Raw genomic sequence first — 20,801 nt, forward strand, 5'->3', positions numbered from 1 at the left:
CTCAGCATCTAGCCCAGCCTGGCATATAGCTGGTGCTCAATATGTATTTCTTAAGTATATAAAGGATTGGATCTGAAAGACGGTGTGGGAGGGAGTCTGGGGAGAGTAGTTCTCTAGTTGGATTGGAGCCAGGAGTGGTTTGTTGATTACTGTGGTTTCAAGATACAGATTCAAGTTAGAATTGGTTTGGATTCATGGTTTAGGATCAGATTTGAATTTAATTATTGAGGTCTTAGTAAGGAAGATTTTGGCTCTAGGAACCAAATACTCTGAATCAGATAGGAAACCCAAAGAAGTCTCGAGATGAATAGGCACCTATAGTTGGTTAATTCACTAGCTCAGAGACCTCACCAAAACCCCAATACCTCCATGACTCTGGCCACCTTCACTGTTTTGGCTAGGTCTGCCAGCCCCTTTGCTCCATGGTTCCTGGAAGGTTCTCACAGCTCCATAATTTACATCGGGGATATCATCTGACAGAAGAAAAGAGAATTCTTCAGGTGTCTCTTTTGAAAACAAGACAGTCTTTCCCAGAAGTGCCCCAGTGATCTTCCTCTCACTCCTTATTGTCCCTCTTGTCCATTTCTAAACCAGTCACTGGCAAGAAGAATATGGATTTCCTGTTTGGTGCAATAAAACTTATCATCATGATAAGGACAAAAGATCATCCAAACAAAACCAGGGTGTTCATAGAAAGGCAGAAGGAGTGAATGCCTGGGCAAGCAACAATAATGCCTATTATGAGTCAGATTATGGAACAAAGGTAGAACTGGGTTTGGGTCAGCCTTGAGATAAGATTTGGGCTGATAGCTGAGGAACCAATTACATTTTGGAGATCTGATTTGAAGTGGGGGTCAATTCCACTTTTAGGAATTTGCCTCCAAATAACAATCACACAATGTCCCATCTTATTAAAAGCTAAAGTCCTACACTGATCTTCAAGACTCTTTGTTCTATGAGTCCTGTTATGTCTCTGATCTCATGGCCCGCCTTTGTTTCCTTTGCTCATTCAGCTCCACTCAAATTTCTTCCCTGTTAGAACATTCTAGTCACACCCCTTGCCTAATTTACCTGCCGTTTGCTCTGCCTGGAACTCACAACCCAGAAGTAATTACATGGATCCATTTACCACCTCCTTCAAGATTTTGCTCAAATGTTACCTTCACGTGGAGTCCTTCCAGTCATCATTCCAAATATTATAACCCCAGGGATCTCTGAGAATGGAAGGACCCAATAACTCCCTATCTCTATTCCCACTTTTATTTTTCTCCACGGCACTTCCCACCACCTAACAAACAATATATTTTATGTACTTATTTTTGTATTTCATGGCCTCCACCCCATAGGAGAGCATCTGTGAAGGAATTTTTGTCTGCTTTATTGACTGTTTGCTGTGTCCCCAGGAGTAAAACAGTTTCTGGCAGAGTAAATGCTCAGTGAATACTTGAAAAAAGCAGAGGAGCAAAGAGGAATGTACAAAGACGTTCATTCCAGCTTTATTATAATGAAAACTATCCAAAATACACCAGTTTGAAACACAGTACGCAAAGCATGGTTCAACCATAGAATGGAATACTATGTAATCCTTGGGAAGGAAGGGGAAATTTTCTAAATATACTAGGAGGAAAAACTGTCAAAGGTATTTTTACAGAGAAAAAAGTTCTGTTACATAATGCTTAAGTAGAGAGTTCTTTGTTATAAACATAATACGGTAGAAATCTGCATACAATATGAGAACACAGACTAAACTGATAATAGTGAGCGTTTAGTACAGTGGGATTAGGGAAAGCACTCTCTTTTTAATTCATATCCCTATATTAGGGCTGGGAGTGGGTTCAGGCTCAAAGACACCATGAGGATCCAGCCTGTACAAATTCCCACAGGCCGGTCTGAATGAGGGTATAGGGTGTAGGCCACCTCTGAGAGGGAATGAGGACAAGAAAATGACCCCAGAGGAGGCCATTCCCTGAGCTCTGCAGTTCCTTGACTCCTGCTGCCACGGCCCCCCTAGGAGCCAACACCTGGTCTCACCTGCAGCAGCCACCAGACTTAGGGCCAGAATGGGCGGAGCGAACTAGCTGGGTACCGCCCGACCTTGGCCTAGAGAAGAAGGGTGGAGAAAGAATTGAGTGCGGCCAATTGCTTTCGCTGCCTCAGGGCTTCGAGATAACTGCGAGTGCAGGTTGGGGGCGTCTCAGAGCCGGCTCCTCCCGCACCCGAGGGCGCTGGGGGCGGGCGTGGGGGCGGGGGTTGTATAAGAGGGCTGCCCTCCACAGGGCTGGGCACGCTTGGCTCCCAATTGAGAGTGGAGCCGAGATCACATCAGACCCTCCGGAGGTGAGAAGGGGCCTTCTTCGGTGGGGGATGAAGCTGGCTCCTGCTTCTGAAAGGAGAGGGGGGTTGGAATCCTGGTTGTGAGAGATGAGGGACTGGAGGTCTGGAATTTGAGGTCTGTTAGGGAGAAAGGAACTGAGGATCTAGACTTGCGGATGAGGAGGGATGGGAACCCACATTTCTGAGTCCCAAGGGGAAAGGAGGTCTGGAGGCCTGGCCTCCTGGGTCTAAGTGGGGGAGGAACTGAGGATTTGGACTTCTAGGTCTGCTGTAGGAGGGGCTGGGGCCCAGACCCTTGGGTCTGATGGAGGAGGGATGGGGGCTTGGACTCCTGCTTCCTGAACTCTTTGTCCTTACCAGCCCACGCAGGAGAGACCCTTGCTCTGCCTGGCAGCCCCAGGAGAGGCTCAGAGAGGTCACCATGGCAGGATCGCTTCTCTTGTCCCTGCAATTCCTGCTACTGACCTTAGTCCTGCGATCTGCGGGCCAAGAAGGTGAGGGCTGGACTGGGAGGTCTGACTTCACCCCTGGGGCCTCCCATTGTCCACACTGACCCTTGCCAGTGTCCTCCAAGGACTTCTGGGTCAGGACCCTCCTCCTGCAGCAGCTTCCTCCCAGGGAAGGCTAGACTCTTCTACTTGCTGCCCCCTTTCTTCCTGCTTCCTTCTGACTCCCGGGGTCTCCCTCCTGACCATCTCCTGCACTCATTGTCATTCCTATCAGCTTCTGGAGTTGCCTCCAGGCACGATATTCCTCCTGGGTTTATGACCAGGCTTCCTCTCTCTCTCTCCATCTCCATGTCCCGCTTTCTCTGCACTGTTCCTCGCTTCTGCCTCTGCATTTCTCATGCCTCTCTGTCTCTTTCCATCTTACTCTCCAAATCCATTGGCTGCTTCTTCAGCCCCCTTGATGCTTGCTACCCATGTTTTCTTCCTTATCTCTATCCAACCCAAGGTGACAAGAGTGGGGAGAAGATTATTGATGGAGTCCCATGTACAAGAGGCTCTCACCCCTGGCAGGTGGCCCTGCTCAAGGGCAATCAGCTCCACTGTGGAGGTGTGCTGGTCAATGAACAGTGGGTGCTCACTGCTGCCCACTGCCTGATGAGGTATGTGGCAGGGACACTACAGCCCTCTCTCCGGGTCTCTGTCCCCCTCCCTCGAGGTCCCCGTTCCTTCTCCCAATCATAGTGTTTCTCTCTAAATGTTACTTTGTTCTTCCAGTGAATACAACGTGCACATAGGCAGTGATCAGCTGGGTGACAATAGAGCCCAGAAGATCCGTGCCACAAAGTCATTCCGCCATCCCGGCTACTCCACTCAGACTCATGTTAATGACCTCATGCTTGTGAAGCTAAATAGACGAGCCAGGCTATCATTGAATGTGAGGAAAGTCAACCTGCCCTCTCGCTGTGAACCCCCTGGGACCACATGCACTGTTTCTGGCTGGGGCACCACCACCAGCCCTGATGGTGAGGCTGCCTCTAGGACCCTGGCTTCCAGCTCCCCCCCTCAGACCCTGGAGACCAGGAGTCAGACCCCATATCATGACTTGAGTGTTGAGCCTCCAGTCCCCTCTCACTTCGGGGTCTAAGGCTCTTCCTCTGTCCATCAGCACTCAAGGGGCTGCTGGCCCAGGCCTCTGACTGACCTCCCCTCCCCCCACCAGTGACCTTTCCATCAAAGCTCATGTGCACGGATGTCAAGCTCATCTCCGCCCAGGATTGCAAGAAGGTTTACAAGGACCTACTGGGAAAATCCATGCTGTGTGCTGGCATCCCCAACTCCAAGACCAACACCTGCAACGTGAGACTCCACCCATCCCTAGCCCCAGATCCCCTGCCTTTCCCTCCATCCACAATCTGGGCCCCTGACCTTGGGGCTGAGCAATTTTTTTGTACCCCCACTGCATCCCAAGGCCAGTTTTCCTAACTCTTTCTACCCTGCTCTCTTTCTGGGGCAGTAGTGGGAGCCCAGGAGGCTAGCATGACCCTGGGAATGGGGCAGAATGGTGGCAGAAAAGATGGGGTTGGGACAGGCAGAAGGTGAGTGAGGTACGGGCTTCAAGCCCAAACTTCAAGTAGGTCCAAGATAAATCACATTCTACTAATGCAACATTTAAAAAAAATTAAATCCATGTTAAAAGTCCATGATGAACAAAATGCCAGAATTTTCGATGAAGAGCCATCAGTCTTACTGAATTGTTCATTTACCTCAGGCTACAGTAATGGTGCAGCACAGCACTGGCCTGACGCTGTCTTTATCTAAAGTTGAGATACCGTGCTCATCATGGACTTTCTCATACTAAATGCGAGTTTTCTCAATCATTGCATTAACATATTATTTACTGCAATTATTGAATCTTTGTGCCTGGAGCTAATGCCTCCTCCACCTCATCCCAGTCCTGGTTTTAGGGAAGGAACTATCTCTCCCCCTTCTCTTTGTTCCCCCTTTCCTCATCTTTTTAACCCCCTCTCTGTTTCTGAATGACATTGTCTTCCTCTCTTTGTGTGGGATCGATCTCTCTCTCTCTCTCTCTCTGCCCCGGTCTCCACCTTTGTCCAACTCTGCTCCTTCTTCGCCCCCTAAATTTCTGCTTCTCTGTCGCCCTCTTCCTTCTGCCTTCTCCTCTCCACCCTTCTTCAGTATCCCACTCTCTTTGCTCACATGTACACCTGCAGCTTTCAGGGGAGGTGGGATGGTGTGTGTGAGAGATTGGGGCGGAATGGGACAGGGATGTCCGTTCTAGAGAATGGGCGGTGGGGGTCCCCTTTTTCCCTGGTGAGGGCCAGCTTCATGAATATGCAAGCTGCGCAGTGGCACAGGACTTCACACTCGGGTTGTCCCACACAAAGGAGTTAGCGCACTTCTGTTGCTGTCTTGAATCTCTTAATAATTTTTGAACACAGTGGCCGCATATTCATTTTGCATTGTGGTTTTTGAATTATATCACCTGTCCTGCCCTGCTTTCCAGGGCCGGTCTGTCCCCCCCTTTCATGTGCAAGGGTCATGTACCCAGTCTCTGGAAATAACACTCCTTCTCTGGCTTGGCGCCAAGTGCTTAAAGGTGAAAAGTAAATGGGGCTCTGACCCCCTGGAAGCTCCACCTCCTTCCCAGTGATTGGTCCCATTGACCCGGGCTCAAGCCCAAGTCTTCAGAGAGCCGGTTTTGTTCTCTCCATGACAACACTAACTCCTGTTCTCCCATTGGCCCCCAGAGACCATGAGTCTCTCCCCTTCTCCAGGATGGAAGTCCATGGTCTGGCCGACAAAGACATGATAACTGCAGACGGTAGACAGGTCTGTCAGTGGTGCTTGCTCTGAAACCGAAACTAATTTGCTCTTTTTTCTCCAGGGTGACTCAGGGGGACCACTGATGTGCAAAGGTACCCTGCAAGGCCTGGTGTCCTGGGGAACTTTCCCTTGTGGCCAACCCAATGACCCAGGGGTCTATACCCAAGTCTGCAAGTATGTCAAATGGATAAATGAGACCATGAGAAAACATTGCTGATCTCTGCATGCTTCCCACCTCTCCATCCATACACCCTCAATAAGAAATTCACAGAAATAAGGACGTGATGAACTGTAGTCTTATTTGACCTTGCCTTTCCTCAAAGACAAATTTACGCCTCAGCAATACGCCACATGTGTAAACCAATCAAGTTAGCAAAGACCTAAAACCAGCATGAAACACAAAAACCTCAGTGCTGGTAGAGATTCAGTGAAACCAGCACTCTCAGCTGATGGAACTGTAAATCATGCCATTTTTGTGGAAGGCCGTTTGGCAAGGTGGATTGAGACCCTTGTTGATCCTGTGACTCTAGTTGAGGAAGATACTACTCAAAAAAAGAGAAAAAAAATCCAAAGTGTAGAGAAAGGTTTGAATTCATCACATTATTTATCATAGCAAAACAGTGGCAACATGGAACATGTCCCAGATTAGTGGATTGTTTATGTAAACAATAAGCCTGTTTGGGACAGGGATATTAGGAAGCTGTTAAAGATAATAACTTTGCAGAATTGTTAGTGTTATGCAAGAATGTTTGTTATATCATGGAACATGAAGAAAGAAAGATACAAACGTGTGTGTGACTCTAGCTGTGTAAAATGAAATGTTTACAGAATAAAATCTGAAATACTAACACATATGAATTGCACTTGGTGGTAGTTGGGGGTGCCTCCTTCCTTTCACTTGTGTTTCTGTAGATGTTCACTTTTGTAACTTGAAAACAAAAGTGGAAAATCTCTGAAGATCTAAAGATGGGGAGGAGGAATCTCCTGCCTAGTGACCTGTTTCTATCCATTTCCCAGATTTTAGTTTTCTTCATCTGTAAAATGGGTTGGAGAGAGGAAGAGCAGGTCGAAAGGGAAGAAGGAAGGGTGGAGGGAGGAGAAAATAAGTCTGTTTCATTGGGGTGGAAAGGGGTACGAAAGTGTTCCTGAGATTTTCACAAGTGGCAAACTAGGAGAGAGGGATATTTTCAGGAAGGATAGGACTGGCAGGTGGATGGGACACCAGGGTCCCACAGGAGCCCACCCAGAGTGAGAAAACAGCATCCTGGGTGCCAGGGGAAGATGGGGGTGGAAATCTGGGTCGGTGGGCTCCTATTCTCAAGGCAGGGAAGGGGACTTCTGGAAGGGAGGAAGGAGGAGTCCCCTGTGACTCAGAGCCTGGCCACGTCCTTGGCTTCCTGCCATCAAAGGCTCCCTGGGCGGTCACACCTCAGACGCTGCTGACAGAGGGATCCTCTCCAGCCCAGGGCTCACCCTCCTGCCTGTCTTTCCAGTTTCTCCCTCAGAATTCTCAGCCAGTGTCCTCCAGATCCTTCCTCTCCTCATCTCATCTCCCTAAGAAGTCTCTCCTGGCCCTCCACTCCTCCATCCCTTCACATATTGCAGAAATCCTGCAGCCACGAACTCCCTGCACACAGGAGGCTAAGCCCCTTCCTGGCACAAAACATAGGAATCTGCACCTCTAGCCCCTCCTCCCTCATACCTAACGTTCCTGCCTCCAGCACCTCCTCCATCAGACTCAGGTGTCCAGACCCTTGACTCTTCTTGCCTCTAGATCAGTGTCAAGGAATGTCAAGGGTTTTTAGCCACCCGTCCCCGTGAAGATCCATCAACTTCCCCTTCCCCCAGCAAACAACCTCAAATCAATATTCATCTAAAGTTTGAAAAAGTAATCAAATTACTTTTAGTACAATGCAATTGTACTAAATCAGCCTGGAGACACCTGGCCCTTCCTTTTGGCTGCTACTGCATACAAGTCTGGAGGTGGGTTGGTTTGCAATGACTTGGGATAGCATTTCTGTTGGATTTTTAAAAATAACTTCCTTTCTTTTTGGGAAGACAGTACAACATAGTAGTCAAAGACACTGACTCCAGTACCTATCAGCTACTTGCACATTACTTCTCCATTCCCCTTCCTTCGTCCTTGAAGTGAGAGAAGTAACACCTATTTCTCAGGTCTGTTATGAAGGTTAAATAAATTTAATATTCAGAAAGTGCTAGAACATTCCCTGACATAGAATAAGCTTTCAGTGAGTATTGGTTCTTATTGTCTGTAATTTCCAGCACTATTTCCTACTTACACTCTCATAAAATTTTCTTATAACACATTTTCTTTATTGAAGTATTTTGTGGAGTATGTCAGTTTGGGGGAAAATCCCTATAAATAATAATGTGTGGTACATGGCAGGAGAAAAACCCTAAAGGTCACTGACAAAAGCCTGCAGTTGGGCACTTTATTCTCTCTTAAGAGGTTCTTAGAGGTGGAGTTCTTTGCCATCTGTCACCTCCCTCCTTTCCCACTCTCCCACTTGAGGCTCTCAACAACTCCTCCCAAACCCTCCCACCCCCTATTGTGCTAAGGGACACCCAGCTGCAGTGCCAAAAGATGGGTCATGTCCATCTCCACGTTGGAAGTTGAGTTCCAATCCAAAAGATCCCACCATTTCCTGGGTGTTGGACATTGAGCAATTAACTTCCTTCTCTGAATCTCAGTGTTCTTTTTTTGTAAAATGGGAGTGGGTGTAATGAAGACATTTTAGTCATTTGGCCAACATTTCCTAAGGCTTCCTCTGGGCCAGGTCCTGTGAGGTCACCTGGGACACAGCGGGGTGAGTCAGCTTCAGTGCCTGTCCTCAAGGAGCTCACCACCCAGTGGGAGAGATAGATATGAATCCACTCACAGTCCAGGGTGACTTGAGGGTTGCACCTGCTGTGGGAACTTGGGTGAGAGAGTGACTAACCCAACTGCAGGGGATGAGAGTTGGGTGGTGTTCAAGGGAAGGTTTCCAGAAGGAGATGATGTCTAAGTAAAGACTTGAAGGACAAGTTGTGGTCAGGAGAAGGTGAGAAGTGCATTTGGAGAGGGGGAATAGCATGGATGAGGCCCAGAGGTGAGAAAGCAATCTTCCCAGCTGGAACACGAGACCCGTGGGCAGAGCTGGGCTGTGCACTGCGGCAGCGGCTCACCTTGGTGGCTCCTAACTTGTGGAATGTGGCAAGTTCCAACTGACACGTGCTGTGAGGGGAAGGCATATCAGATTCCAAACATTTACTGCACACAAAATAAGAAGACAAACTATCTTTAATATGTTCTTATTTTGATTTCACATTGCAATTTTGGATGTATTGGACTGGATGAAATACTAAGATGAACTTCTGTCTCTGTTTTTACTATTTTCTTCTTATTATGTTTTAAGTAGGCTCCATGCTCAGCATGGAGCTCAACATGGGGTTTGGACTCACGACCCTGAGATCAAGAGTCGTGAGATCAAGAGTTAGATGCTTAACCAACTGAGCCACCCAGGCATCCCATCCTTTTACTATTTAAAAAGTGGCTACTAGAAAATTTAAAAGTGCATTTGTATTTGGCAATATATTTCTACGTTGTGGATGCTGAAGGTCTTCTAACAGCCAGCTGAGGGGATGGGACTTTGTCCCAGGGGTGGTGGGGGAGCCAGGGCAGTGTTATGAGCAGAAGAGGGGCACGGTCAGCTCTGGGTGCAGGAAGGGCCCTCTGGGGTCAAGTGAAGGATACAGAGAAAGGGGAAGAGCCCAAGGTGATGGTGCAGGTGGGAGAGGAGCAGGTCTGGGCTGGTGCTAGGGTCATGGCGATGGAGAGGAAGGGGTGGGCCAGGCTGTAAGGGATCCAGCTAGGTGTCCAGGAGGATGGTGGGTTCTGAGAAGATGCCCAGTTCAATGGGAATGTGGGTATGAAGGGCCTGGGGGAAGTTGGGGACAGAGGAACAACCAGAGAGTATGTCGAATGCCAAACATTGATTTTCATCCCCCAGTGCCAGGCCCGAGCTGGTGCTGAGATGGACATTACTGATATCAGTTGTCCTTATCTTCAGTGACTTCCTCACATTTTCCTCCTCATGCTCCATGCTCATCACATCCATCCTCCTCTCCCTCCCCGCGGCTGCCACATGCCAGGCTTTCTTGCCCCACTTCTCCTGACCAACGCCCAACACTGGGCACAGCTTTCAAGGTCCAACTTCACAGGCACCTCCTCAAATCCTCCTGGGTCCCTCCACAGCTGCTGGGGCCCCCATCTCACACTCCCACATCACTCTCAAGTGTTCTTGTATTCCTGCTTACTTCCAAGTCTCTCCTTAGGTGTTGGATCTCATTGGAAACCCTCCTGTGTCCCACTGGCTTCCCCACTGCTCCTCATATCAGCCCTCTGGCTCCCTAGGGAACTAACTTGCTTCTGAGCAGAGGCACAGGCTTCTGCCGGAAATGCAGGGGAAGCCAGGGGAGGATAAGCAAACCAAGATGTAGAGAATGTCAAGAGACTCAGAGAACTGGGAGAAAAGCAGAGAGAGATACAGAGAAAAAGATGGGGAAAGAGGGACAGAGACACAAGTAGAGCCTGAGATGAACACAGGAAAACATGAGGGGTGGTGGGAGGAGACGTGGAGACAGCTCCACCATGGCCAGGGAGAGAGGTGGACAGTGAGACCTCACAGGTGGGCAGGCTTGGAGCAGGGGGACCAGGAGGGTCAAATGTCCTGGTATCCGGCAGAAGTGGGTGGACAATGAAAGGACAGCAACAGGACTGTCAGACAGGGACAAAGGGAAGCTATTGACACAGCCGCCTGCCTGCCCGGAAGAGAGGTTGAGAAACGGAGCTGCTGGGAGCATGGCACTGGGTCCTGGGGGCGGACAAAGCCCAATTGTCTGAGGCCCCTTTCCCCATAGCGCTGGGCCTGCGCCCCAGCCCAGGGCAGGGGCGGGAGCCAGCTTGGTGACACACGCTTTCCCACTGGCTTGCTGTCTACAGTGGGGACACGGAGGTCGTCAGCAACCACAGAGGGACTTACGGGCAGGTTCGTGAATCACCCCAACCCCACTGACCCATGCCGCCTGGTTTTCAGCGTCTGAAGGCAGCAGACCCAGGAGTGAGGGTCTGCAGGCCTAAAGGGCTCACAGACAGAGGTGGGGGGATTCCTGCATGCCAGAGGGCACTGGTCACTTGCCTGGGTGTTGGTCTTCAGATACCTTGCTCAAGGACGTAGAAGTCTAGGGACTGAGAACAAGCGCCCATCTTTTCTCCTTTAGACTCAAAAGTGCAGGTGCCCAGGTTCTTCTCCTGAAGATCTAGAATTCTAGACTCCTCCTTCAAACCCTGGAGTCTGGACCCCTAGCCTCTCCCCCCTCAGTCCCAGGAGTCCAGGTCCCCAGTGCACTCAGGGACTAGTGCTCCCCTTCCTGGAAGCCCAGTCAGGGGTCACCAAGAGTAGAACCATGGGGAGATGGGGAAGTAAGGAATGTGTGTGGGAGGTCTGGGTGAGGAGGAAAGGGTGGGGCGGCCTCCTGCCTCAGGGACCTGGGGAGATAGGGGTTAAAAGGAAGAACCAGGAGTGTCTGTGGACGGGGAACAGCCTCTTCCAGGGAGGCCAGGAAGCCCAGGTGTCTGCCTGGGCCCCACAGCCCATACATCTTCTGCTCTCTGTCTCTGTGGCTCTGGCTCCTGGGCATCCTCTCTGCTTTCAGTGTCCGGTCTCTCCCCATAACTCCCTGCCTTTCTGATTCTCTTTGCTCCTCTGTCTCTCTGCCTGTGACACGTGCTATCCCTATCCCAACCCAAGAGCCCCTCGGCCAGGAGTCCTCTGGACCCTCAGGTAGCTGGCCCCCAGCAGGTAAGATCATGCTGCACCCCAGAACCTCCAGATATGGGGAGAGCAACACAGTGAGCACAGAAGAAAAATCCCATGGGGAGAGAAGAAGGTCAGGACTCTTCCTGGGCCATCCCCTCTTGTTGGCAGGCGGGCATGCTGGAGACCAGAGAAGTAAGAGACGCATAATGTGAGCCACAGAGCACCACAAGTGGTTCTGGGTTCTTATTCAACCTGCCTTCATGGGACCCCAGAATGGCAGATGTGGTTAGAGTGACAGGAGGCCAGGGGAAGGTTGGAGGTCAAGGGTCAAGAAAGTATGCAGGTGGGGAGGGGGGGGAAATGAAGGAGGTGGGGACTTGCGAGGGGGACTGAGGAGCATTTGGTTTCCCTTCTCAGGAATGGGCATGAAGACGCTGCTTGTGGCACTGGTCCTGATGGCTGCAGGTGGGAAGACAGGGGATGGGATGGGATGGGGTGGTTGGGTGGGGGGCGGGTAGGGGCTGCTGATGGGAAAGTTTGGACCTTGGGGTAGGGATTCACATGGGTATGGAGGCAAGGTGGGCTTGGAGTGAGGAGGAAGCAGGGGGCTAGTTTAGGGATGGGGATGCAGACAGAAAGGAGGTGGGAAGGAGTCAAGAAGGTGGGGAAGAATTTGAGGATGGGGTGGAGTGGAGATGACCTGAAACACTGGGATGGCATTGGGGTTCACCTTGGGGGATTCGCCTGGTGTCTCCAGACCTCCTCCCTGACTCAGACCCTTCCTCTCTCAGCCTGGGCCGAGGAGCAGAATAAGGTGTTGCATGGTGGACCCTGTGAGCAGACGTCTCACCCCTACCAAGCTGCCCTCTACATGTCGGGCCACTTACTCTGCGGAGGGGTCCTCATTCACCCGCTGTGGGTCCTCACTGCTGCCCATTGCAAAAAACCGTGAGTCTCCACTCCATGAATGAGGCGTGAATGCAGCGAGACCCTGAGGGTGTCTTACAGATTTCAGGCACGAAGAGACACCTACATCCCCCTGTCCCAACCCAAGGCCATCTGTAACGAGGTTCACCTGGCCAGTACTTAACTGAGCATTACCTATCTGCCAGGCCCTGTTTGGAACCCTGCGGATACAGCAGGGAAGAAAACAAGCACAATTTCTGCTTTTATGGACTGACCTTGTAACTGGGGAATCAGATGGGGCAGGACCCTGTAGACAGCAATGGAGTGATGGATTTCAATCTAAGTGAGGTAGGGAGCCAGTGGAAAATTTCAGTCAGGGAAGCAGCAGGAACTGACTTACATTTTTAAAAAGATTTTATTTATTTATTTGTCAGAGAGCGAGAGAGAGAGAGAAAGACAGAGACAGAGACAGAAACAGAACACAAGCAGGGGGAGTGGCAGGCAGAGAGAGAAGCAGGCTTCTCATTGAGCATGGAACCTGATGTGGGACTCGATCCCAAGACCCTGGGATCATGGCCTGAGCTGAAGGCAGATGCTTAATGACTGAGCCACCCAGTCTTTAAGAGCATCCTGACCACCATGTGGAAAGTGGGTTGGGCAAGGGGAGATGAAGGAAGGGATGCATGTAGAATGACCTAGGATGATGGTTTGGACCAGGAGATGGAGGATAGTTAAAAACCTTGGGAGATATTTTGAGACCAGCGAGACTCAGTGATGTGGGATGGAAGAAGCAGAGCTGACCTCCAGGTATTTGATTCAAACAAGTGGATGTTCTGTTGTGTCTTTCTGAGCCAAAGGAAAGGGAAATAGAACCAGTTTGGACATGGGCAGAGGAGGGTCAGACATTTTGTTCTAGCCAAGGTGAGTCTGAGATACCAGGGAGATGTCAGTGAAGCATGAGGGTAGGCTCCTGGTGCTCAGAGGAGAAGTCAGACCTGGAGGGAAACATTAAGGGGTCATCCACAAATAAGTGGTATTTAAACACAGGACGGGATGAGATCATCCAAAAAGCAAGCATAGGTTGAAAAGCATAGAGGGATCAGGACTAATCCTCAGAGAACTAATGATAACTAGTTAGGTTAACAGGTGCCATTTTGTTCAGTGCTGAGTTAAGCAGTTAATATACATTTCCTGGAAACTTCACAACAAGGGACTCCTGGTCCCATTTTGCAGATGAGGATACTGAGGTTCAGGGAAGTAGTAAGTGGCAACTGAAGTGTTTGGAAACCAACAGGTACCACTTCCTACTGTGGGAGGAAGGGTTAATCACGCAAGGGTATGGACTCAAGGACCCCAGGATGATCTCCCACACACTTGACATCACTCCCGACATTCTCTCAGTCATCGTTCTGGTGCACATTGATCAAAGCGTCTGCTAAGTGCCTGATTTGAGGTGAGCAGTGGGGATTCAGTAGTAGGTGAGAGAAATACACAGAGCCTCTGCCCTTAGAGCACAGAAGCAGAAAGGCACAGAATGATAATTATTTAACAAACAAGCCCTTGAAAAATCATATAATTACAAATTACCCCAAGTCCAGTGAAGGAAAAGAACAGGGATGACTCCCTGAGAGAAAAGAACAGAGATACCTACTTTGAATGGACGAGGGTGTCAGGAGGGACCTTCTGATGAGATGAAGTCCAAGCTGAAGCATGGAAAATGAGAAAGGGTAGACAAATGAAGAAGGGGGACAAACATTCACAGCAGAAGAAATGCAAAGACAAAGTCCCTGAGGATGGAATTGTCTGGAGTGTTCTAAGAAAGTTACCTGTTGACAATGAGACAGAGGATGGTAGAATGAGTTTTATTCCAAGGGCAATGGGGAGCCACAGGAGAATTTGAGCAAGGGACTGACTCTTTGATCCATTTCACAAATATTTGTTGGATGTTTATTGTAAATATGATAGACATAGATGAGACACTGAGGTTGCTGTATCTGAACAAAACAAAAATCCCATCTTGATATTCTAGAACTGTGCCACCTAATATGGTAGACAAAAATGGCCAATTAAATTTACATTAAGGAAAATACAATGAGATGACAAATCCAGGAGCCAAAGGGCAAGTTGCAACCTAGTCTCTAGTGTCCACCGTATCAAACAGCTGCATGACTGAGGAAGTTCTATTGGACAGTGCTGCTATGGTAGGAAGAGAGACAATAAAATCAGCAAATATTTAACAATACATAGATAGTATATCTGATGGTGATGGTAGATTCTTGGATGACAAAAAAAAAAAAACATGGAGAAAGGACTTGCCTGTTAGGGTAGGTATTTGCATTTTAATTGGATCATCAGAGAAGGCCTCACAGAGAAGGTGACATCTGAAGGAGGTGGGGGAGGAAGTCATGCAGATATGTGGGAGAAAGAGTTGCTGACAGAGGGAAGAGCCAGAGCAAGGGTCCTGGGATGAGAGGATAACTGTTGTTTCAAGGAAAGGCAGGGTAGCCAGTGTGCCTGGAGCAGAAGGAGAGAAGGAGAGAGTGGGAGAAGGTAATATTTGAGAGTTGATGGGGGCAGGATGTGCAGGACCTTGTGGGCCAGAGTGAAAACTTCAACCTTTACTCTGAGTGAGATGGGAGTCATTGGAGGGTTCTGAGCCGAGGAGGGACAGGAGGAGGTGGGATATTTTATGTTGTAAAATTTCTCTGGTTGTATTGTGGAGGGGAAAACACAGAAAAAGGAGCCCAGTGGGGTGCCTACTGCCATAGTCCCAGTAAGAGATGATGGCTCCAGACCAAAATGGTAGCAGTGAGGGAGGTGAGAAGTGATCACACCCTGGATATACTTTGGAGAGCCAAAAAAGACTTCTGTGCAGCTTGAAACAAAGAGAGTCAAGAATAGTCTCCAAGGTTATTCTGCAAGGATGCAGTTGTCTTTTCCTGAGCTGCGAAGACTGTGAGGGGAACAGACCAGATATCTCATGGTACCACCAGGCTACCCCATCTCCCATCACAGCTCTTTCCGGAGTCTCAGCTGCAGCCCAAGGACTCCAGGTAAGACCCAGCTCTCCTCTTTCCCAGGAATCTTCAGGTTTACCTGGGGAAGCACAACCTTCAGCAAAGGGAGAGTTTCCAAGAGCAGAGCTCTGTTGTCCGGGCTGTGGTCCACCCTGGCTACAATGCTGCCACTCATGACCAGGACATCATGCTGTTGCGCCTGGCTCGACCGGCCAGATTCTCTGAACGCATCCAGCCCCTCTCCCTGGAGGAAGACTGCTCGGCCAACCACGCCAGCTGCCACATCCTAGGCTGGGGCAAGACAGCAGACGGTCAGTAGGGGGAGGGTGATGAGGAAGCAGGCCGATGGGTGACAGGCTATGGAGGATGTGGGCTAATGGTGAGGGCCAGTGGGGCAGTGTGTCAGTGGGGAGGGTTGGCAAATATGGGAGTTAAGCGAAGGAGTGAACAGCCAGTGGAGAAAGTAGATCCACAGGTGAATGGTATGGAGAGATAGGCCGTAAGATGAAGGATCAATGAAGAGGGAGTGTCAGTGGGGAGATGCTAATCAAGAAGGAGGTCAAAAAAAGGGGGGGGCAGTGATGGAAGCAGACCAATCAGTATGCACAGATGACCAAAAAGCGATAATGGAGGAGGGACTAATGGAAGAAGAGAGATCAATAAAAACAGGGCAGCCCGCTGAAAGATACGAATTGCGAGGAGAAGTGGAGTGGAGAGAGATAATGGGGAGGAACCAACTGAGGAAAGATCAGTGATCAACAGGAGTCAGTAGAAGAAGGACTGGGGTAGGAACAAGTCCAGTAGGTCAGCAGGAACCGCGGAAGGTAGGCCCGTGAGTGAAAGGCCAAAAAAGGAAGACGGACTATTGGATGAAGGGACAATAGGAAAGGAGAACTTATAGTGGAGGGTGGGTTCATTTAGGATAGGATCAATGGGGGGCGTGGACCTCTGGATTAAGGGCCAATAAAAAGTGAGGGCCAATGAGGGATAATGCGATTGGTTAGAAAAGGACCAATGGTCAAGTGTTGACCTATCAGGATGAACCAACAGAAAAGAAGGGTCCAATGCAGGATGAAAGGGTGCAGGAGGGACTAATTGAAGAGAGACTAGAGGTGAGCTGTGACTACTAGTGAAAAAGACAAGTAGAGGCAGGACCTAAGAGAAAGGGCAAACCAATAAGAAATGAGGCCTAGTGGAAAAGGGACAATTAATGAGGAAGGCAGGCCAATGGGAGGAAAGAATAATGTAAAGAGGGACCAATCAGGAGCCAGGGCCAATGGAAATGGGTTTTTATGAATGAAAGACAAATAGGAAGAAGGAAACCAGTGGGGAATAGAGACCAGTAGGGGAGAGAGGACTTAACGAGGTTGGAAGATCGCTGGGGAGGACCTGGGAAGGACAGACTGTGAAGTGAACCTGGCCCTCCTCTCTCTCTCTGTAGGTGGTTTCCCTAACACCATCCAATGTGCATACATCCATCTGGTGTCCCGTGAGGAGTGTGAGCGTGCCTACCCCAACCAGATCACCCAGAACATGGTGTGTGCCGGGGATGAGAAGTACGGGAAGGATTCCTGCCAGGTGAGGCCACCAGGACCTTCCAGCTAAATAGCCGAGGTCAGAGACGCAGAGAGAGAAACTCACAGACCAAAACAGCTTTTCAGAGACATGCTGGGAGAGAATCCCAGGGAGAGAGTCTCAGTTGGACACTCAGAGACACAGCGAGGAATGGGCAGAGATATAAAGACAGCCAGCAGAGACAGGACATGCAGAGACAAAGAGGGAGATACAGAGATCAAGAACAGAGAGACACCGTAAGGAGGCAGACGGTGTGAGGGGACCATCCTTCCTCAAACAGGGGGCTGTTCTGTTTAGACCTGACCAAGTTTTGGAGGTAGAGGGACCACAGCTGGGGAGAGACAGGGTTCCATCCCCACTCCCAAATGCCTCCTTTAACTTGGGTTTTTTTGTTTCCACTTCATCCACTGGGTCTCTCCTATTTGTGCCAAAATTTACTCCAGTCCATTGAGGGACGTGAAGAGACCAGTCAAGAGGGAGAAAAAGATGGAGCTTGGAACAGTGCTACAGAGCAACTTGAACACAGAGAAAAGACTAGCAGACAAGTCCCATTTCTGAAGCAGTCTTTTCTCTCCCCAGTTTTGTGGAGATACAGTCAGCACACATACATCAGTGTAGAAGTTTCGGGTATAGAGCAGGATGTAATTCCGTAGGTGTGGAATGGTCACCATAGTCAGACCAGTTAGCACCCAACATCCCCTGCGGATTCAATAAGAAGGGGAAGCAAAGCAAAGAAACAGAAAAGAAAAATTTTGCTTCCTTGTGATGAGAGCGCTTAGGATGCACTATCTTAACAAGCTTCCTAGACATCACACAGCGGTGTTGACGATAGTCACTATGCTGTGCATTACACCCCTGGCACTTACCCATCTTGTAACTGGAGTGCTGTTCTCTCTTTAGATGCCTTTCTGTCTACTCTTGCCTCTTTATATGTATATTTACATATATAAACATAACTGTTATATGAATAGATTTATAGAAATAATGCATAAGTAATGAAATGTAAAACCATGCACACAATATATTTTACTGTATGTATGTATGTATATATATATATATTATATGTATAATATACATATATATTTCTGTCTCCTCTTCACTCTGCACTTCCGCCTCTCTCCATACCTCTCAGTCTCCCTCCTTCTCCTCCTCCTCCTCCTTCTCCGCCTTCTCCTCCTCTTCCTCCTCCTTCTTCTTCTTTTAAAGATTTTATCAATTTATTTGACAGAGAGAGAGCACAAGCAGTGGGAGCAGCAGAAGGAGAGGGAGAGTCAGGCTCCCCACCAAGCAGTGTGACCAAGACAGAGCTCTCAGTCTCTGTTCCTAATCTCTATTCTTTTTCTCTTCTTTTCTCCCCGCCTCTCTGGATCTTGATGTTCTCTCTATTTCTCCACATTTCTGAGTCTCCCTAACATTCTCTATTTCCCTGTCTGTGACTGTGTGTGTGTCTATCTGCCTCTCTGTCCCCAAGGCTATTCATCTCTGAGTTTCTCTCCCTCTCCTTCTCTACATGTCTCTGTGTGTCCTTCTGTCTCCCGGTCTGTCTGTGTTTCTTTCTTTCTCAAAGATTTTATTTTTTTTAAGATTTTATTTATTTATTTTTTTGACAGACAGAGATCACAGGTAGGCAGAGAGGCAGGCAGAGAGAGGAAGGGAAGCAGGCTCCCTGCTGAGCAGAGAGCCCGATGCGGGGCTCGATCCCAGGACCCTGGGATCATGACCTGAGCCGAAGGCAGAGGCTTTAACCCACTGAGCCACCCAGGCGCCCCTCAAAGATTTTATTTTATTTTTTTTTAAAGATTTTATTTGTTTGTTTGTCATAGAGAGAGAAGTGAGAGCAAGCACAGGCAGACAGAGTGGCAGGCAGAGGCAGAGGGAGAAGCAGGCTCCCTGCCAAGCAAGGAGCCCGATGCGGGACTCGATCCCAGGACGCCGGGATCATGACCTGAGCCGAAGGCAGCCACCCAACCAACTGAGCCACCCAGGTGTCCCCTAAGATTTTATTTTTAAGTAATCTCTACACCCTACAACCCCAAGATCAAGGTCACATGCTCTACAGACTGAGCCGGCTAGGCGGCCCTGTCACTCTGTCTTTTTCTCTCTGTGTGTTTCTGTATCTGATTCTCTCCCTGTTTCCCACAGGGTGATTCCGGGGGTCCGCTGGTGTGTGGAGACCGTCTCCGAGGACTTGTGTCATGGGGTAATGTTCCCTGTGGATCCAAGGAGAAGCCAGGGGTCTACACCGATGTCTGCAGATATGGCCACTGGATCCGAAAAACCATTCAGGGCAACTAACCCTGACATGTGACATCCAACTCTTGACCTGTGGCCCCCACTTGCTTGCTCCAGAATATCCTTGACCAAGACTTTGCCTTCCCCCCACCTGCCTAGACCCAACCCTTAATGCTTAATAAAAGCAGTGATGTGACAGTACAAATTCACCCTGGTTTTACCCCAGCCCCATCCTTGCATCACTGGGGACAAGTGAGGATGTGGGCTAAGGTCTTACCCTGCTGGTAGGAGAATACAGGAATACCCCTCCCAAGCATCTCTCCCTCCTTGGTTATTCAACGGGTTCAACTTCTTCCTACAGAGGAGGTGTCACGAGTCAGGCAAAACCTGAGTTGAATCCCAGCTCTGCCCTCTGTTAGTTGCGTACCCTTGGGAAGGGCCTCCCTTCACTGTGCAGATCTTCTCATCTGTAAAGTAAGGATAATAAGAGTATATTCCTCACAGGGCAGTGGTTGTTTGGGGGAGGATTGAAGATTTCCGAAACGTGGAACACATATAACGGTGCCTGGCACACTTGCTTGAGCAATAAAGAGTGGATTTTATTCTTAGCAGTGCTTTTTTGCTTTTATCCCACTTCAGCCTCTCTCAAGTCTAGACGTTCTTTGTTCCCTTTTATAGCCCAATTTCATTTCTCCTCCCCTCCAGGAAAACATCTGTGAGTACTCCACCTTGGACTAGACTTCCTGGTGGCTCTTTCCCCCAAACTCCTTTTGTAGCAGTGAAAGAAGTGACGGAAGAGGGCTGGGAGATCACTGTGTGTGGGTAAGGGGTGGGAGAGAAGGTGGGAGAGCAGAGCTGGGGCCAGATCCCAAAGGACCTCAGACCCCAGATTGAAAGAATAAAACTTTCTCCTGAGGTCAGTGGGGAGCCATGGAAGGCTTGTGAACAAGAGCAGCGCTGGGACCTTGTAGGGGATGGACCAGAGGAGAGAGACCGGAGGCCAGAGAGGAGGTCAAAGTGATGGTGCAGGGAAAGAAGAGGGATGAGCTGGGGCTAGGCAGTCTGGAGAAGGAGGCTGCATTGGAGTTCACTGTATGGAGAGGGTTGGGTGGATGACGTTCATCGTCATAGAAGGGACAACCTGTAGAAAGTCCTGGGGGTGTGAGAACACCTGGTGTGCCCCAGAGATGGTGAATCATCCAGAATGGTGAAGCTGGAGTTTGAGGTGGGAGAAGTGAGTGGCGTGGCTGGAAGCGTAGGTTAGTGGAAGATCATGTTGACCTTGAGTGCCAGGAAGAAACACGTGGCCTAGAGAGAGCTACAGGGTCAGATCTGCACACTAGAAAGATCTTGCTGCAGTCCATTTGAGGGGGACAGCAATGGACAGGAAAGAGGGGAGATGGGATGTCCCCAGAGAAATGAGGGTTAGACTTCTGCATGCTCTCTGGGCTGCTTCCACAGACGTGCACCACGCATGATCCCTAACTGATGTACATGCCTCTATCCCAAGTCCCAGGGCTGTCCCTGTCCTCAGAGAAGCCTTCTTCTCTACAACCTCCCCTGCATCTTCTGTGAAGAAGGCAAAATAACCTCTAAGCCAGGGGTCCTCCCAGCAAAACAAGTGG

At 49.4% G+C, this 20,801-nt stretch overlaps 2 protein-coding genes across 4 annotated transcripts; both read left to right on the plus strand.

Moving 5' to 3' along the window:
* The first annotated feature begins 2,700 nt into the window (after positions 1–2,700).
* On the plus strand, positions 2,701–5,972 carry LOC111160642 (kallikrein related peptidase 7). 2 transcript variants are annotated; one of them, XM_022523871.1, is made up of 5 exons: positions 2,701–2,828; positions 3,289–3,442; positions 3,558–3,805; positions 4,003–4,139; positions 5,689–5,972. In XM_022523871.1, the coding sequence occupies exons 1-5, from the start codon at positions 2,756–2,758 to the stop codon at positions 5,842–5,844; spliced, it is 768 nt and encodes a 255-aa protein (XP_022379579.1). In that variant the 5' UTR covers positions 2,701–2,755; the 3' UTR covers positions 5,845–5,972. The 2 variants fall into 2 exon arrangements, with proteins under 2 accessions (XP_022379579.1, XP_022379578.1); XM_022523870.1 differs by having other exon boundaries at positions 2,756–2,834.
* A 4,603-nt stretch (positions 5,973–10,575) lies between these two features.
* On the plus strand, positions 10,576–19,778 carry LOC111160741 (kallikrein-6). Of its 2 annotated transcripts, XM_022524068.1 has the most exons (7): positions 10,576–10,675; positions 11,438–11,488; positions 11,864–11,911; positions 12,238–12,394; positions 15,433–15,680; positions 16,811–16,947; positions 19,087–19,778. In XM_022524068.1, the coding sequence occupies exons 3-7, from the start codon at positions 11,866–11,868 to the stop codon at positions 19,237–19,239; spliced, it is 741 nt and encodes a 246-aa protein (XP_022379776.1). In that variant the 5' UTR covers positions 10,576–10,675; positions 11,438–11,488; positions 11,864–11,865; the 3' UTR covers positions 19,240–19,778. The 2 variants fall into 2 exon arrangements, with proteins under 2 accessions (XP_022379776.1, XP_022379775.1); XM_022524067.1 differs by lacking the exon at positions 11,438–11,488 and having other exon boundaries at positions 10,585–10,675.
* The last annotated feature ends 1,023 nt before the right edge of the window (positions 19,779–20,801 follow it).

Source organism: Enhydra lutris, unplaced genomic scaffold (genome assembly GCF_002288905.1).
Source record: "Enhydra lutris kenyoni isolate GAN:26980312 unplaced genomic scaffold, ASM228890v2 scaffoldscaffold77, whole genome shotgun sequence".
Lineage (NCBI taxonomy): Eukaryota > Metazoa > Chordata > Mammalia > Carnivora > Mustelidae > Enhydra > Enhydra lutris.

Bases quoted from the DNA above. Each gene is read 5' to 3' on its own strand.
- LOC111160642 (XM_022523870.1), top strand. From the start codon at position 2,756: ATGGCAGGATCGCTTCTCTTGTCCCTGCAATTCCTGCTACTGACCTTA. The intron at 2,835-3,288 runs GCTGGACTGGGA...ATCCAACCCAAG, and splicing joins TGCGGGCCAAGAAGGTGAGG to GTGACAAGAGTGGGGAGAAG. The intron at 3,806-4,002 runs GTGAGGCTGCCT...TCCCCCCACCAG, and splicing joins CACCACCACCAGCCCTGATG to TGACCTTTCCATCAAAGCTC.
- LOC111160741 (XM_022524068.1), top strand. From the start codon at position 11,866: ATGGGCATGAAGACGCTGCTTGTGGCACTGGTCCTGATGGCTGCAG. The intron at 12,395-15,432 runs GTGAGTCTCCAC...CCTCTTTCCCAG, and splicing joins GCTGCCCATTGCAAAAAACC to GAATCTTCAGGTTTACCTGG. The intron at 15,681-16,810 runs GTCAGTAGGGGG...CTCTCTCTGTAG, and splicing joins CTGGGGCAAGACAGCAGACG to GTGGTTTCCCTAACACCATC.